This window comes from Haematobia irritans, chromosome 2 (genome assembly GCF_050003625.1).
Source record: "Haematobia irritans isolate KBUSLIRL chromosome 2, ASM5000362v1, whole genome shotgun sequence".
Taxonomy (NCBI): domain Eukaryota; kingdom Metazoa; phylum Arthropoda; class Insecta; order Diptera; family Muscidae; genus Haematobia; species Haematobia irritans.
The window spans coordinates 181,925,674-181,943,899 of NC_134398.1; the positions used below are offsets into that span (position 1 = coordinate 181,925,674).

Genomic DNA, 18,226 nt, shown 5'->3' on the forward strand with positions numbered 1-18,226 from the left:
ATTTTCTTTTAGTGTATTCAATGGATATTGGCTTTTTTTTTGTTCTCACTTTTAAGGTGTTTTACATTAGGAACTTTACAAAAAACCAAATCAACAAGAATTGTAACGAACAAAAGAAGCAAACAAACAAAGGAAGCTTAAAAATGCAAAAAATAATGAAATCTCTCAAACAGCAGCATAAGCTATAAGAACAGAAGAAAGAAAATATCTCGTAATAATGAATTTAAATCAAAGGCACAAAAACTTAAATAACAAAGCCAAGAATTCAACTACCAATGCCACCCAATCGAATAAAACATTGTGTACTGGGGGTTGTCTAAAATTACATCAGAAATATAATGAATGATGAATCAACAATCAGACAGAACAAAAGGGAAGGATAAATAAAAGATTGAAAAACTATTCGTATTTTGTTTCGTTTTTTGGGTTTGCAATCTAACAACAGGCTACACGCGATGCTTTTTGTAAGGAGTTTTTTTGCTAGGTAGACATGTCTGGAGAAAAGCAACGAAAACTTAAATACGCTATATTAAATACGCTATATTATACCTTACAAAAACAACAAATAAGTATGAAATAAGGTCTGGCAGACTGTAAGATATCCTAATTGGGTTGGACATTTTTACAAAATTTTCTATAGAATCGAAATTTTGAAAAAATTTCTTAAAGAAATAAAATTTTGACAAAATTAAAAAAAGTTATGTTTTGAAAAAATTTCCTATAGCAAAGAAATTTTGACAAAATTTCTTATAGCAAAGAAATTTTTGGCGAAATTTCCTATAGAAATTAAATTTTGACAAAATTCATATAGAAATGAAATTTTGAAAAAAATTTCTGTAACAAATAAATTTTTGACAACATTTCTTATAAACATTAAATTTGGCAAAAGAAACCAAATTTTGACAAAAGTTCTTATGTTAAGAAAAGTAAGAAAATAAGACACCATTTCCTATAGCAACGACCTTTTGAAATTTTCCTATATCAAAGAAATTTTGACAAAATTTCCTATATCAAACAAATTTCAAAACAAGTATATAAAGTAGTACGATCGGCCCAGTCGAATCTTAAATACCCACCATCACCATCAAATATAATAGTTTCCTTCGAAAATTTCAGGGGGTTTGATGACAGATATTTTCCCAAGCAGACCAGTTCAACAGGTACGCTTCCCACAGATCAATGTAAAGATTTTACCTATGAAGACTAGGGAGCCACCATGGTGCAATGGTTAGCATGCCCGCCTTGCATACACAAGGTCGTGGGTTCGATTCCTGTTTCGACCGAACACCAAAAAGTTTTTCAGCGGTGGATTATCCCACCTCAGTAATGCTGGTGACATTTCTGAGGGTTTCAAAACTTCTCTAAGTGAAACACTGCAATGTGGAACGCCGTTCGGATTCGGCTATAAAAAGGAGGTCCCTTGTCCCATTTAGCTTAACATGGAATGGGGCAGCACTCAGTGATAAGAGAGAAGTTCACCAAAGTGGTATCACAATGAACTGAATAGTCTGAATGAGCCTGATACATCGGGCTGCCACCAAACCTAACCTTACCTACCTATGAAGACTAGATCAGATTCTGAATTTATAAGAACCATTTTTTGTTTGAGCTTTAGAGGAATCATAAACATCTCTTGTAAGTGTGCAAGAAAATGATGAAATAACGCCTTGATTTGCAACCTAAAATCTGTAGATTTTCATCCCAATTATTTAAATGATTACGAGAAGTAAAATCTGGAAACTTTGCATTCAGTTTCAAGCAATTTTCACGATCAGTGTGCCTTCTATACCCTCAATAAATGAAATCGGTCTATATGGAGGCCTTACCAAATGGACCGTTATAACTAATTCATATACACTTTGTTATGGGTCTAAAATGCCAGTATATTTTCCATTTGTGGCAAATCGTATACAAACTACAATTTCTAGAAACCCTAGGAATTAAGTCTGCAGTTCGGTGTAATGGGGGCTATACCAAAACATGGAAGGATACACTCAGTATTCAGCACATTTAATTGTAGTTCTAAAATCTAGACCCCAAATCGGTGGGCCAATTTATAAGGGGGCTATAGCAAAAACTGTACCGATACTCAATATATTTGGCACACCCCTTTATGGTCCTAGAATACCTCTAGATTTCCAATTTCAGGCAAATTGGGTAATAACTACGGATTCTAGAAGCCCAAGATGTAAAATCGGGAGATCGGTCTATGTGGGGGCTATATCAAAACATGGACCGATAATCACCATTTTCGGCACATCTCTTTATTTTCCTAGAATATCTCTAGATTTCCAATTTCAGGCAAATTGGGATTCTAGAAGCCCAAGAAGTAAAGTCGGGAGATCGGTCTATGTGGGGGCTATATCAAAACATGGACCGATAATCACCATTTTCGGCACACCACCTTAAGATCCTAGAATACCTCTAGATTTCCGATGTGAGGCAAATTGGGTAAAAATTACGGATTCTAGAAGACCAAGAAATAAAATCGGGAAATCGGACTATATAGTGGCTATATCAAAACATGGACCGATAATCACCATTTTCGGCACATCTCTTTATTTTCCTAGAATACCTCTAGATTTCCAATTTCAGGCAAATTGGGTAAAAACTACAGATTCTAGAAGCCCAAGAAGTAAAATCGGGAGATCGGCCTATATGGGGCCTATATCAAAACATGGACCGATAATCCCCATTTTCGGCACATATCTTTATTTTCCTAGAATACCTCTAGATTTCCAATTTCCAGTCCAGTGTACCTCTAGATTTCAAATTTCAGGTAAACTGGATTAAAACTATGGATCATAGAAACCCAAGAAGTAAAATCGGGAGATCGGTCTATATGGGGGCTCTATCAAAACATGGACCGATACACCCCATTTTCGGCACACCTCTTAATGGTCTTAGAATACCTGTAGATTTCCTATTTCAGGAAAATCGGAGAGAAAATACACTTTCTAGACGCCAAAGAAGCAAAATCGGGAAATCGGTCCATATGGGCGCTATACCAAAACATGGACCGATAGGCACCATTTTCGGTACACTTTTTGATGGTACTAAAATACCTCTAGATTTTCAATTACAGGCAAATTGGATAAAAACTACAGGTTTTATAAGCCCAAGATCCCAAATCGGGAGGTCGGTTTATACGGGGACTATATCAAAACTTGGACCGATATAGCCCATTTCGAACTTGATCTGCCTGCAAACAAAAGACGAATTTGTGACAAATTTCAGGACAATAGCGCCATTATTGAAGGCTGTAGCGTGATTACAACAGACAGACAGACGGACAGAAGGACATGCTTATATCGTCTTAGAATTTCTCCCTGATCAAGAATATATATACTTTATATAGTCGGAAATCGTTATTTCGATGTGTTACAAACGGAATGACAAACTTATTATACCCCCGTCACCATTCTGGTGGTGGATATGAAAATGTCCTATAGCAAAGAAATTTTCACTGCAATGTGGAACGCCATTCGGACTCGGCTATAAAAAGGAGGTCCCTTGTCATTGAGACTAACATGGAATCGGGCAGCACTCAGTGATAAGAGAGAAGTTCACCAATGTGGCATAACAATGAACTGAATAGTCTAAGTGAGCCTGATACATCGGGCTGCCACCTAACCTAACCATCATAGGATGCATCTTACTCCCATGGGGGTATACATTTTTAAATAATTTCCTATTGAAAATAAACTTTTAAACAAATTTCCTATAGAAATTAAATTTTTAAACAAATTTCCTATAGAAAATACATTTTTTCAAAATTTTCTATAGATATTAAATTTTTACAGATTTAAGAAAAAAAATCCTATGGGAGTGGAATTTGAAAACAAAATCCAAGGAAATTTCTTAAAAAATGAAATTTTTAAGAAATTTCCTATAGCAAAGAAAAATTTCACAAAATTTCCTATAGCCAAGAAATTTTGACAAAATTCCCTATAACAAAAACTTTTGGGGGTATATTTCCTATAAGCATAATATGTTGACAAACTTTCCTATAGCAAAGAAATTTTGACAAAATTTCCAACAGCAAAAAAAGTTACACAAATTTTTAACAAACTTATCAAGCAAAACTTGACAAAATTTATAGCAACGAAATTTTTACAAAAAATGTTTACAACATTTTCTATGGAAAATAAATTTTTAACTAATTTCCTATAGAAAGGAAAATTTGACAAAAGTTTCTATATGAAATTAAAAAAAAAAAAAAAAACAAGTATATACGGCCGTTAGTTTGGCCAGGCCGAAGCTTATGTACCCTCCACCATGGATTGTGTAGAAACTTCTACTGAAGACTGTAATCCACAATCGAATCATAATCGAATTACGTGGGCTGCGGTAACACTTGCCGGTGACAAGGTATCTTAAAACTTCCGAACACCGTAATATATACCACATAGTCCATACGTGGATATATAATTAAGTATATAATTAAGTTTAAAGTTTCTATAGAAATAAAATGTTGACAAAATAAAATTTTGACAACATTTTCTATAGAAGTAAAATTTGGGAAAAAAATTGTATAGAAATAAAATTTGGAAAAAATTTTCTATAGAAATAAAATTTTGACAAAATTTTCTATAGAAATAAAATTTTAACAAAATTTCCTATAGAAATAAAATTTTGACAAAATTTTCTATAGAAATAACATTTTGACAATGTTTTCTATAAAAATAAAATTTTGGTAGATTATTTTTTGGCTCGAGTGGCAACCATGATTATGAACCGATATGGACCAATTTTTGTGTGATTGGGGAGCGGCTATATATAACTATAGACCGATATGGACCAATTTTGGCATGGTTATTAGCTGCCTTATACTAACACCACGTTGCAAATTTCAACCGGATCGGATGAATTTTGCTCCTCCAAGAGGCTCCGGAGATAAAATCTGGGGAACGGTTTATATGGGGGCTATATATAATTATGGACCGATATGGACCAATTCTTGCGTGTTTGTTAAAGACCACATTCTAACACCATGTTCCAAATTTCAACCGGATCGGATGAATTTTGCTCCTCCAAGGGGCTCCGGAGGACAAATCTGCGGATAGATTTATATGGGGGCTATATATAATTATGGACCGATATGGACCAATTTTTACGTGGTCATTAGAGAACATATACCAACACCATGTACCAAATTTCAGCCTGATCGGATGAAATTTTCGTTTCTTAGAGGCTCCGCAAGCCAAATCGGGGGATCGGTTTATATGGGGGCTATATATAATTATGGACCGATGTGGACCAATTTCTGCATGGTCATTAGAGAACATATACCAATACCATGTACCAAATTTCAGCCGAATCGGATGAAATTTGCTTCTCTTAGAGGCTCCACCACCCAAATCGGGGGATCGGTTTATATGGGGGCTATATATAATTATGGACCGATGTGGACCAATTTTTGCATGGTTGTTAGAGACCATATACTAACACTATGTACCAAATTTCAGCCGGATCGGATGAAATTTGGTTTTCTTAGAGGCTCCGCAAGCCAAATCAGGGGATCGGTTTATATGGGTGCTATATGTAATTACGGACCGATATGGACCAATTTTTGCATGGTTGTTAGAGACCATATACTAACACCATGTACCAGCCGGATCGGATGAAATTTGCTTCTCTTAGAGCGATCGCAAGCCAAATTTGGGGGTCCGTTTATATGGGGGCTATATGAAAAAGTGGACCGATATGGACCAATTTTGGCATGGTTGTTAGAGACTATATACTAACACCACGTACCAAATTTCAGCCGGATCGGATGACATTTGCTTCTCTTAGAGCAATCGTAAGCCAAATTTGTCCGTTGGTCCGTTTATATGGGGGCTATACGTAAAAGTGGACCGATATGGCCCATTTGCAATACCATCCGACTTACATCAATAGCAACTACTTGTGCCAAGTTTCAAGTCGATAGCTTGTTTCGTTCGGAAGTTAGTGTGATTTCAACAGACGGACGGACGGACATGCTCAGATCGACTCAGAATTTCACCACGACCCAGAATATATATACTTTATGGGGTCTTAGAGCAATATTTCGATGTATTACAAACGGAATGACAAAGTTAATATACCCCCATTCTATGGTGGAGGGTATAATAGATGGACGCACATCTGGAGCTAGGTTGATATTGTGGCAGCCTGTTATTTTCGACTCAGTTGGAATATGCAGTCCAAAGATGACGAAGTTCTCTCCTTTTAGCCCAAAATCCTGTTGAGATGTGATTCTCCCTCTCTCTCATACAAAAACTTCCAAGAATTCTTACTTCTTAACTTTAACTACTTCATGTAGGGTATATCTCTGACTAAACTCCGTAAAAACGAAAATTACAAACATTTTCAAGTGTAAATTAACATTGAATAGTTGATGTTTGAAAATTCCCTTCATTTTATTAAGTTTCTTATCCCCATCTTTTTTCACCAAAAATTGCAAACAGTTTCAGTGAATTGTTAGCCAAACTTTTTTTCTTAGCTCCTTGCCGAATTAAATGTATATGGCTTAAGAAAATTTGCTGTTTCGTTTGTTTCTTTTTTAGTACTTTTTTTGTGGAGGGATTTTGACGAAACATTGAAAAGACTTTGAAATGAAAAAACATCATTGTGGTGGTCCGTAAAATTTATAGCATGGTTAATCAAGATTTTTTTTGCATAACTAAGGGTCAATGAAAAATGAGAAGAAAATGGAAACCAAACTAAAAAAACAAATCTTTAAGAAATGAATTGTATAGAAAAAAATTGAAGGAGAAGAATTGGATATTAATGGAGAAATTGAACTGGGCCAAAACAGTTAGGGAAAATATTTCCTTTGGATGAAAATATTGCGATTCGGGTGATGTACATATATATGTTGCCACAGAATTTTAATAGTGGAGCCTCTCAGCCCTGGAAAGCAAACACCAGTGTTGTTATTATGTTTCATCCCTGGTTGAAGGTATTTAAGATTCGGCCTGGCCGAACTTAAGATCATATACAAACACGAATGAAGACTGTTCCATTCTGAGGGACTAAATTTTAAGCAAGCAATGTTATTTTTTGGCGTTAAAAATTGTCTTTACAAAGAAATAAAGCATATTGGAAACAATCGTTGCAACACTTATCCTAAATTTGGATTTATGTTGTCCTAAATAAAATTGATTACAGCAAAATTTCGTTCCGGAGTAAAGTATTTTTTGAGTGTCTTGGTAATGTTAAAATAAATTAAAAGTAAATAAAATTGCACTTGTTAGCAATTATAAAAAAAAAAACATAAAATTTCTTTCCCTTAATAAACATTTTATGCTAAATATATAACTAATTCCAATGAAAACCTCTATGCAGAATTCTTATTTTTTTGTCGATATCGGCGAAGGCATCAAATCCGTTTAATTAATGTTTTCCCATAAATATTATGGGATTCGTTGTCAAGTTTACAAAACTGTATTAATTAAAACAGAAACAATAATCCCCAAGTTATCATCACCGTTGCGACGACCTTTCGCATAAATCCACGCGCGGGCGGTTTAAATCCTTTTCCATGGTGTCCTTAAAAAAGGATGCTGTTTTTCTGTTATTCATTCTAATGGCAAAACGGGAATGACGTTGAAAATTCAATGTTAATTTGAAAAATATTTTTTTTTCCAGGAATACTAAACAAAAATACCCAATTATTGAAACTTGTAAATTTAATTGTTATTTCTTGGAATTTTATTAGGGTTTTGTAGAAAAATACATTGAGAAGGTAATCATCTGGTATTCAGATATTTTATCGAAGAAAACGTAAATACAGCCGAAAGTTCGGCCAGACCGAATCCCCTGAAAAATTTTTATAGCTATTTTGACAAAATTTTCAATAAATTTAAAATTTTGACAAAATCTTCTATAGAAATAAAGTTTTGACAAAATTTTCTATTTAAAATAAAATTTTAACAAAATTTCATAAAAAAAATAAAATTTTGACAAAATTTTCTACACAAAAAAAGCTTTAATTTTTTTTTTTTAAATAAAATTTTGACAAAATTTTCTATAGAAATAAAATTTTGGCAATGATTTCTATGAAAATAAAATCTTGACAAAATTTTCCATAAAAATTAAATTTTGACAAATTTTACTACAGAAATAAAATTTTGACAAAATTTTCTATAGAAATAAAATGTTGACAAAATTTTCTGTTGAAGTAAAATTTTTACAGAATTCTATAGAAATAAAATTTTGACAAAATTCTATAGACATACAATTTTGACAAAATTTTCAATAAATTTAAAATTTTGACAAAATCGTCTATAGAAATAAAGTTTTGACTAAATTTTCTATAGAAATAAAATGAAAAAAAAAAATTCTATTGAAATAAAATTTTAACAAAATTTTATACAGAAATAAAATTTTGACAAAATTTTCTATAGAAATAAAATTTTGACAAAATTTTCTATGGAAATAAAGTTTTGACAAATTTTTCTATAGAAATAAAATTTTGACAAAATTTTCTATAGAACTAAAATTTTGACAAAATTTTCTATAGAAATAAAATTTAAAAAAACAAAAAATCTATAGAAATAAAATTTGGAAAAAAATTTTCGATTGAAATAAAATTTCTGTAGAAATAAAATTTTGACAAAAATTTCTATAGAAATAAAATTTTGACAAATTATTCTATAGAAATAAAAAACAAAATTGACAAAATTTTATATAGAAATAAAATTTTGCAAAAATTTATTTAATAGAAATAAAATTTGACAAAATTTTCTATAAAAATCAAATGTTGATAAAATTTTCTATAGAAATAAAGTTTTGACAAATTTTTCTATAGAAATAAAATTTTGACAAAAATTTCTATAGAACTAAAATTTTGACAAAATTTTCTATAGAAATAAAATTTTGACAAAATTTTCTATTTAAATAAAATTTTAACAAAATTTTATACAGAAATAAAATTTTGACAAAATTTTGTACAGAAATAAAATTTTGACAACATTTTCTATAGAAATAAAATTTTGACAATATTTTCTACAGAAATAAAATTTTGAGAAAAATTTCTATAAAAATCAAAATTATGATAAAATATTCTATAGAAATAAAATTTTGAAAAAATTTTCGACTGAAATAAAATTTAAAAAAAAAATTTTCTATTGAAGTCAAATTTTGTCAAAATTTTCAATTGAAATAAAAATTTGACAAAATTTTCTATTGAAATAAAATTTTGACAACATTTTCTATTGAAATAAAATGTTGACAAAATTCTATAGAAATAAAATTTTGACAAAATATTAAAGAAATAAAATTTTGACAAAATTCTATAGACATAAAATTTTAACAAAACTTTCGATAGAAATAAAATTTTGACAAAATTTTCTATAGTAATAAAATTTTGACAAAATTTTCTATTGAAATAAAATTTTGACAAAACTTTCATCACCGTTGCGACGACCTTTCGCATAAATCCACACGCGGGCAGTTTAAATTTTTTCCATGGTGTCCTTAAAAAAGGATGCTGTTTGTTTTTTATTCATTCTAATGGCAAAACGGGCATGACGTTGTAAATTCAATGTTAATTTGAAAAATAATTTTTCGACGTAATTTTTTTCCAGGAATACTAAACAAAAACACCCAATTATTGAAACTTGTTAGATTTTTAGAAGTTAACCCTAGGTTAGGTTAGGTGGCAGCCCGATATATCAGGCTCACTTAGTTAACCCGAAATTTAGGGAGCCACCGTGGTGCAATGGTTAGCATGACCGCCTTGCATACACAAGGTCGTGGGTTCGATTCCTGCTTCGACCGAACACCAAAAAGTTTTTCAGCGGTGGATTATCCCACCTCAGTAATGCTGGTGACATTTTTGAGGTTTTCAAAACTTCTCTAAGTGGTTTCACTGCAATGTGGAACGCCGTTCGGCCTCGAGAGAGAAGTTCACCAATGTGGTATCACAATGGACTGAATAGTCTAAATGAGCCTGATACATCGGGCTGCCACCAAACCTAACCTAACCCTAAATTTAATTGACATTTCTTGGAATTTTATTAGGGTTTTGTAGAAAAATACATTGAGAAGGTAATCAACTGGTATTCAGATATTTTATAGTAGAACAAGCCAAAAGTTCGGCCAGACCAAATTCCCTGAAAAAATTTATAGATATAAAATTTTCACAAAATTTTCTATAGATATAAAATTTAGACAAAATTTTTTATAGAAATAAAATTTTGACAACATTTTCTATTGAAATAAAATTTTAGCAAAATTTTATACAGAAATAAAATTTTGACAAAATTTTCTATTGAAATAAAATTTTAACAAAATTTTCTACAGAAATAAAATTTTGAGAACATTTTCAATAAAAATCAAAATTTTGATAAAATTTTTTATAGAAATAAAATTTTGACAAAACTTTCTATAGAAATAAAATTTTTACAAAAATTCTCAATGGAAACAGAACAATAAAAATAGCGAAAAATTTTCTACAGAAATAAAATTTTGCAAAAATTTTCTATAGAAATAAAATTTTGCAAAAATTTTCTATAGAAATAAAATTTTGCAAAAATTTTCTATAGAAATAAAATTTTGCAAAAATTTTCTATAGAAATAAAATTTTGGAAAAATTTTCTATAGAAATAAAATTTTTAAAAACAATTTTTACAGAAATAAAATTTTGCAAAAATTTTCTATAGAAATAAAGTTTTGACAAAATTTTCTATAGAAATAAGATTTTGACAAAATTTTCTATAGAAATAAAATTTTGGCAAAATTTTCTTTAGACATAAAATTTTTACAAAAGTCTCAGTGGAAACAGAAGTTTGACAATACAAATTGCGAAAAATTTTCTATAGAAATAAAATTTTGGCAAAATTTTCTTTATAAATAAAAGTTTTAGAAAAATTTTCAATGGAAACAGAAGTTTGACAATAAAAATTGCAAAAATTTTTTGGTAGAAATAAAATTTTGTAAAAATTTTCTATAGAAATAAAATTTTGCAAAAATTTTCTATAGAAATAAAATTTTGCGAAAATTTTCTATAGAAATAAAATGTTGCAAAAATTTTCTATAGAAATAAAATTTTGCAAAAATTTTCTATAGAAAAAAAATTTTAAAAACCTTTCTATTGAAATCAAATTTTGTTAAAAATTTTCTATAGAAATAAAATTTTGACTAAACTTTCTATAGAAATAAAATTTTGACAAAATATTCTACAGAAATAATATTTGACAAAACTTTCTATGGAAATAAAATTTTGACAAAATTTTCTATAGAAATAAAGTTTCGACAACATTTTCTATAGAATAAAATTTTGACAAAAATTTTCTATAGAAATAAAATTTTGCAAAAAATTTCTATAGAAATAAAATTTTGCAAAAATTTTCTATAGAAATAAAATTTTGCAAAAATTTTCTATAGAAATAACATTTTGCAAAAATTTTCTATAGAAATAAAATTTTTAAAAAATTTTCTATAGAAATACAATTTTGCAAAAATTTTCTATAGAAATAAAGTTTTGACAAAATTTTCTTTAGAAATAAAATTTTGCAAAATTTTTCTATAGAAATAAAATTTTGTCGTTTCTTTGATTTCAGCTTAAAACCATACATTGACTAAACTACAAGTGGAGCTTAACCAACAGAGGAAAATAATGTTTGTCAAATTTATTTGGGCAAAGCCCTGTGGAATGTGGAATTACCACATTCGTCATCCTCTACTTGCAGCAAAACTATCAACCAATTATCAGAATAAATGCAGGTAGTTCATTAAACCCAACAATTAACCACACTTGAACCCTCCGAAAAAAGGTTTTAGAGGATGCTGATGAGGTATGTGGTAATTCCGAAACGTGCGTCCATCCAACCATCTTGCAGTCTATAGGGCTTTGCCCAAATAAATTTGACAAACATTCTTTTCCTCTGTTGGTTAAGCTACACTTGTAGTTTAGTCAATGTATGGTTTTAAGCTGAAATCAAAAAAACAACAACAATGATTAAAGAACAAAAACCAACAATAACAAAACAAAACGAATGAAAAAAAAATAAAATTTTGCAAAAATTGTCTATAGAAATAAAATTTTGCGAAAATTTTCTATAGAAATAAAATTTTGCACAAATTTTCTATAGAAATAAAATTTTAAAAAACCTTTCTATTGAAATCAAATTTTGTCACAATTTTCTATAGAAATAAAATTATGACAAAACTTTCTATAGAAATAAAATTTTGACAAAATTTTCTATAGAAATAAAATTTTGACAAAATTTTCTATAGAATAAAATTTTGACAAAAATTTTCTATAGAAATAAAATTTTGCAAAAATTTTCTATAGAAATAAGATTTTGACAAAATTTTCGATAGAAATACAATTTTGCAAAAATTTTCTATAGAAATAAAATTTTGGTCAAATTTGATTTAAATGCATTTAAATTTCTTTTAGCTCATGTAGTGTAGATATTTAAAAGCTTATTTACCAAAGGATTAAATATAAATTAATTTAATAGCTTTTCGATAGCCTCCAAAATAATTGATTTTTTTTTAATTTTTATTTCTAGCTTTTAGAAATATTCTATCTCCATAGCTCTAAATAAATTTGTTTATGGTTTAAAATCAAAACAAAAATATTTTAATTTCACTTAAACCAAAATAAGCTCCAAATAAATACCAAATTAAATGAAATGAAATAAGAAAAAACAACCTAAAATAATTAAAGAACAAAAAACAAAGCTTTATTTAAATATTTCATCGAATTGTAGAGAGATATATATAGATAGATATTTATGTATATATGTAACGATATATATAAACAATACAATTACAAAGCGAGAGAATAGTAAGTAAGTAAGCAAATATGAAGTAATTCAATGGGGGGTAGGTAGGTATTTTATATGGTATGATGGTAATTTATAAATAACAAAGTTCATAAAAATATATAGAGAAGCATTAAACAATTAATAAAAAATATATAATATAAATTTACAGAAAAAATAGATGATCTCAAAAATATAAAAATATTAAAAAAAAGAACATGAAATGAAAGTCTTAAACAATTAAAAAAAATGTATATGTATATAGGAAAATCATAAAAAATATATAACAAAAAACAAGGAATTAAAAAAAATTACAATAAACCAAGCTAACTAGACGAAATGTAGGTAATTTAATTTTTTGTGTTTTTCTTAAAACAGCAAATATTTTTTTGTAATATTTTTGGGATTATTTCATATGTTTTAGTAATCCATTATTATTAAATTTTTTTTTTAATATTTGCTGTTATTTTTTTTTTTTTAATTTTAACCTTTGGTCTACTTCTATATAGAAATTCATTTTACTTACAACTAGAAAAAAACATTTATGGCCACATTAAATATTTAGAAAAAACTCCATAGATCAAGCAAGATTTTTTTTTTTTTTTAAATTCAAGAAAAATTCACATAGAAGATCTGATTTTTTTCTCATCAGAAAAACATATTTTTTTATATAGAAAAAAATTTTACAAAATACCTCTTAGGTACTATTTCAACACAATATTCGATATGTCTCATTGTTTTTTTTTTTAATTTTTAAGACCTTCAAACATTTTATGCAAGTATAACAGTTTCAGTGAACAGTATAACACAATTCTCTAAATACACTTAACGTAGATGACTCCATTGATATTTAACATATTTTCAATATTTCAAAGTTCATTACAAAAATGTTTTCTATTTTTTTTTTAATTTTTTCAGTGGCTTTGTGGTTTGTGACTTATAAACTAAAAGAAATGAAAATTAAAAAAAAAATTGTTTTTAAAATAAATTCATTTCAAATCGCAAAATATAACAATCAAACGTAAAACTTAGTCTTGGACTTTTTGTAATGGTTGTGGTTGTGATATTGAGGCTTAAAGTGCTTTATAAGCTTAGCTTTAAAAAAATGAAGAAAACATACAAAATGAAAGCTTGAGCTTTCATAGCTAAACTACGAAAAAAGCTTTTACATTCTAGGATATTTCAAAAAATTCATCATCATCATCATTAAAACATAAAATATTCAAATTCAAAAAAAACGTTAAACAATTAAGTTTCTTATTTTTAATAAAAAAAATCTAACGATTCAAACCATTCAAGGAAGTTGAAAGCAAATGTCTTAAAATTCAAAGCTTTACACAAAGAAAAAGCCAAAATGAAAAAAAAGGATTACAAAACGAAAGGATCTTTGAGTCCTTAATTAAAAGATTCTTAAATGTAATTACCGTTTAATTTCCTCCAAGGATTTTTGTTTAAAATCTTTTTCAGGTTTGATAGATATCTTGGCAGGCTAATGGTCTAGATGTTATGGTCCTTCTTGTTGAACTCCCTCCTTTTTCTTTCTATATTTTTACTCTTTCTATAATCCTTTTTTCCTTTTTTGCACTTCAATTTGTGTAGAATTTTTCTTTTGTTTCTTAACTTCGAGAGATTTTTGACTGCGTAGTTGTTTTTTGGTTTTTTTCTAATATGGCTTGGAAGCATCTTTGGGCTTTTTCAATTGAACTTTTAAGCGTTTGGTGCCCACTTGAAATCCATTCATTGCTCGTATGGCTACCTGCGCCGATTCGGGATTGTCAAATGATACAAAACCAAAGCACTTGGATAAGTTTGTCTGCTTGTCAATGAAGACTTTGGCGGATATGACATTTCCAAATGGCAGGAAAGTCGAGGCCAAATCTGTGTCAGTGAATTCCTGTGGCAAATGATATATGAAAAGATTACAGCCTTCAGGACCTGTAAGAGAAGAATTAAAGAAAATTGTTAATAAGTTGAGATAAATAAAAATTAAAGTGATGATAGCCAAGAGTAACTGAATCATATAAATTGATTTAATGGTTAAACAGATTAAAATTAATTAGCTGATTGTCAGAAAAATAATTAAACGATGATTGAGAAGTTCGTGAAAAAATTGCTCTTCGGTAATTAAAATTTTTTAATAAAAATCTTTCGAGGCCACACAGAAAACTACCATAGGGTCTTAATGTGCATGGGAAGAAAATTTCAAGTATCCTTTAAAATTATGGGAAATATCATAAATATCACAGAAAAAAAAATTTACGAAAATTTTTCCAATTAAAATTTTAATTGAGTTTTAAGCAAGTATATACGGCTGTAAGTTTGGTCAGGCCGAATCTTATATACCCTTATATCCACCATGGATTGCGTAGAAATTTCTACTAAAGACTGTCATCCACAATCGTAAGATATTTAAAACTCGTCCTCTAAATTGTTAGTCCATACGTGGTATATATTAGACCGAAAAAAAAAAAGATTAAGTACGTATATAATTCAGTTCTTGACCCGGTATATGGTATATAGGGAAGTGTATAAATAATTACCAACGGATATGAAGTTTTGAGCGGTAATTAGAGTGCCGATCTGGGGACTATATATAACTATAGACCGATATGGACCAATTTTGGCATGGTTGTTAGCGGCCATATACTGAATTTTGCTCCTCCAAGAGGCTCCGGAGGTCAAATCTGACGATCGGTTTATATGGGGGTTATATATAATTCGACCGATATGGACGAATTTTTGCATGGTTTGCATACTTAGACCACGTACCAAATTTCAACCGGATCAGATGAATTTTGCTCCTCCAAAAGGCATTGGAGGTCAAATCTGGGGATCGGTTTATATGGGGCCTATATATAATTATGGACCGATATGGACCAATTTTTGCATGGTTGTTAAAGACCATATACTAAAGGCACATTCCAAATTTTAACCGGATCGGATAAATTTTGCTTGGATGGAATTTACTACTCTAAGAGGCTCCGAAGGTCAAATCTGGGGATTGGTTTATATGGGGACTATATATAATTATGGACCAATTTTTGTATGGTTGCTAGAGACCATATACTAACACCACGTATCAAATTTCAAACGGCTCGGATGAAATTTACTACTCCAAGAGGCTCCGAAGGTCAAATCTGGGGATCGGTTTATATGTGGACTATATATAATTATGGACCGAAATGGATACATTTATTAGGGACCATATTCTAAATCCACGTACCAAATATCAACCGGATCGGATGAATTTTGTTCCTTCAAGAGGCATTGGAGGTCAAATCTGGGGATAGGTTAATTAATTATGGACCGATATGGACCAAATTTTGTATGGTTGTTAAAGACCATATACTAAAAGCACATTCCAAATTTTAACCGGATCGAATAGATTTTGCTCCTCCAATAGGCTCCGGAGGCAGGGCTACCAATAAAATTTCAAGAATAATCGTCACTTTTTTCCGAAAAAATCGTCATAATTGTCACTTCCATTTTAAAAATCGTCAATAAATCTGCAATGTTAATAATATTAAAACCAAACTAAATTTTTGGTTAAAAACAAAAATATTTATTTCATATAAAGAACAGAAAATTAACACAACTATGCATTTCAACAGCAACATCATAATGAATTCAGTCTTGTATAAAAATTAAATAAAAAAAAAAAAACATTTTTATGCAATACTATGCTATGCAATTCCAAAAATAATATAAAAAAATATTTGTTTTAATCTATAGTTTTACTTCAGTATGTTTTTTATTTAAAAATAAAAATAAAGATCTTTAATATTTACACATGTGTTGCCCGATATTCCAAAATTTGACAATTTGCAAAAATTTTATTAAAAATAGAATTTTGCAAAATTTTCTAAGAAATACAATTTTGCAAAAATTTATTACAGAAAATAATTGCCAAACATTTTCTATAGCAATAAATTTTTGCAAGAATATTTTATAGATATAAAAATAAAAATGTGCGAAAATTTTCTACAGATATAAAGGCTTGACAAAGTTTTCTATAGAAATAAAATTTTGACAAAATTCTCTATAGAAATAAATTGTTGACAAACATTTTTATAAAAATACAATTTTGAAAAAATTTTCTATAGAAATAAAGATTTGACAAAATTTTATATAGAAATATAATTTTGACAAAATTTTCTGTAGAAATAAAATTTTGACAAAATTTTCTGTAGAAATAAAATTTTGACAAAATTTGCTATTGAAATAAAATTTGAACAATTTTTTCTGTAGAAATAAAATTTTGACAAAATTCTCTATAGAAATAAAATTTTGACAAAATTTTCTATAGAAGTAAATTGTTGACAAAAACTTTTATAAAAATACAAATTTGACAAAATTTTCTATAGAAATAAAGATTTGACAAAATTTTCTATAGAAATAAAGATTTGACAAAATTTTCCATAGAAATAAAATTGTGACAAAATTTTCTATAGAAATAAAATTTTGACAAAATTTTCTGTAGATATAAAATTTTGACAAAATTTGTTATTGAAATAAAATTTGAACAAATTTTTCTGTAGAAATAAAATTTTGAAAAAAATTTTCTATAGAAATAAAATTTTGACAAAATTTTCTATAGAAGTAAATTGTTGACAAAAATTTTTATAAAAATACAATTTTGACAAAATTTTCTATAGAAATAAAGATTTGACAAAATTTTCTATAGAAATAAAGATTTGACAAAATTTTCCATAGAAATAAAATTTTGACAAAATTTTCTATAGAAACAAAATTTTGACAAAATTTTCTGTAGAAATAAAATTTTGACAAAATTTGCTATTGAAATAAAATTTGAACAAATTTTTCTGTAGAAATAAAATTTTGAAAAAAAATTTCTTAGAAATAAAATTTTGAAAAAAAAAATTTATAGAAATAAAATTTTGACAAAATTTTCTATGGAGACAAAATGTTGACAAAATTTTCTATAGAAATAAAATGTTGACAAAATTTTCTGTAGATATAAAAGTTTGACAAAATTTTCTATACAAATAAAATTTTGACAAAATTTTCTATACAAATAAAATTGTGCCGAAATGTTCTATTGAAATAATATTTGAACAACTTTTTCTGTAGAAATAAAATATTGACAAAATTTTCTATAGAAATAAAATTTTGGCAAAATTTTCTATAGAAATAAAATTTTGACAAAATTTTCTATAGATATAAAATTTTGACAAAATTTTCTATAGAAATAAAATTTTGACAAAATTTTCTATAAATTCCATATAAAACATTTCTTTCGAATAAAACAAAATTTTTGTATATACTAACCATTTGATCAACAACTTCAAGATATTTTTCTAATTTGGTAGATTTTTGATAAAATGTTCTTCAAACTTTGGTGGATTATTTTTGGCACGAGTGGCAACCGTGATAGTAATACTGTAGATGTACAATGAGGTATAGCTCCTACATGTATGAAATCTCTAGTAAAAACTGCAATT

At 28.3% G+C, this 18,226-nt stretch overlaps 1 protein-coding gene across 6 annotated transcripts in view; it reads right to left on the bottom strand.

The window, feature by feature from the left end:
- Positions 1-12,661: 12,661 nt before the first annotated feature.
- The window catches only part of bru1 (bruno 1), a 618,688-nt gene continuing 613,123 nt past the window's right edge, over positions 12,662-18,226 (bottom strand). For 5 of the 6 annotated variants that reach the window (XM_075296969.1, XM_075296970.1, XM_075296968.1 and 2 more), the window contains one exon: positions 12,662-14,699. In XM_075296969.1, the coding sequence (XP_075153084.1) occupies positions 14,428-14,699 (272 nt within the window). In that variant the 3' untranslated portion in view covers positions 12,662-14,427. The remainder of the gene's footprint in view (positions 14,700-18,226) is intronic. The other variant, XR_012719747.1, reaches the window with a different exon arrangement.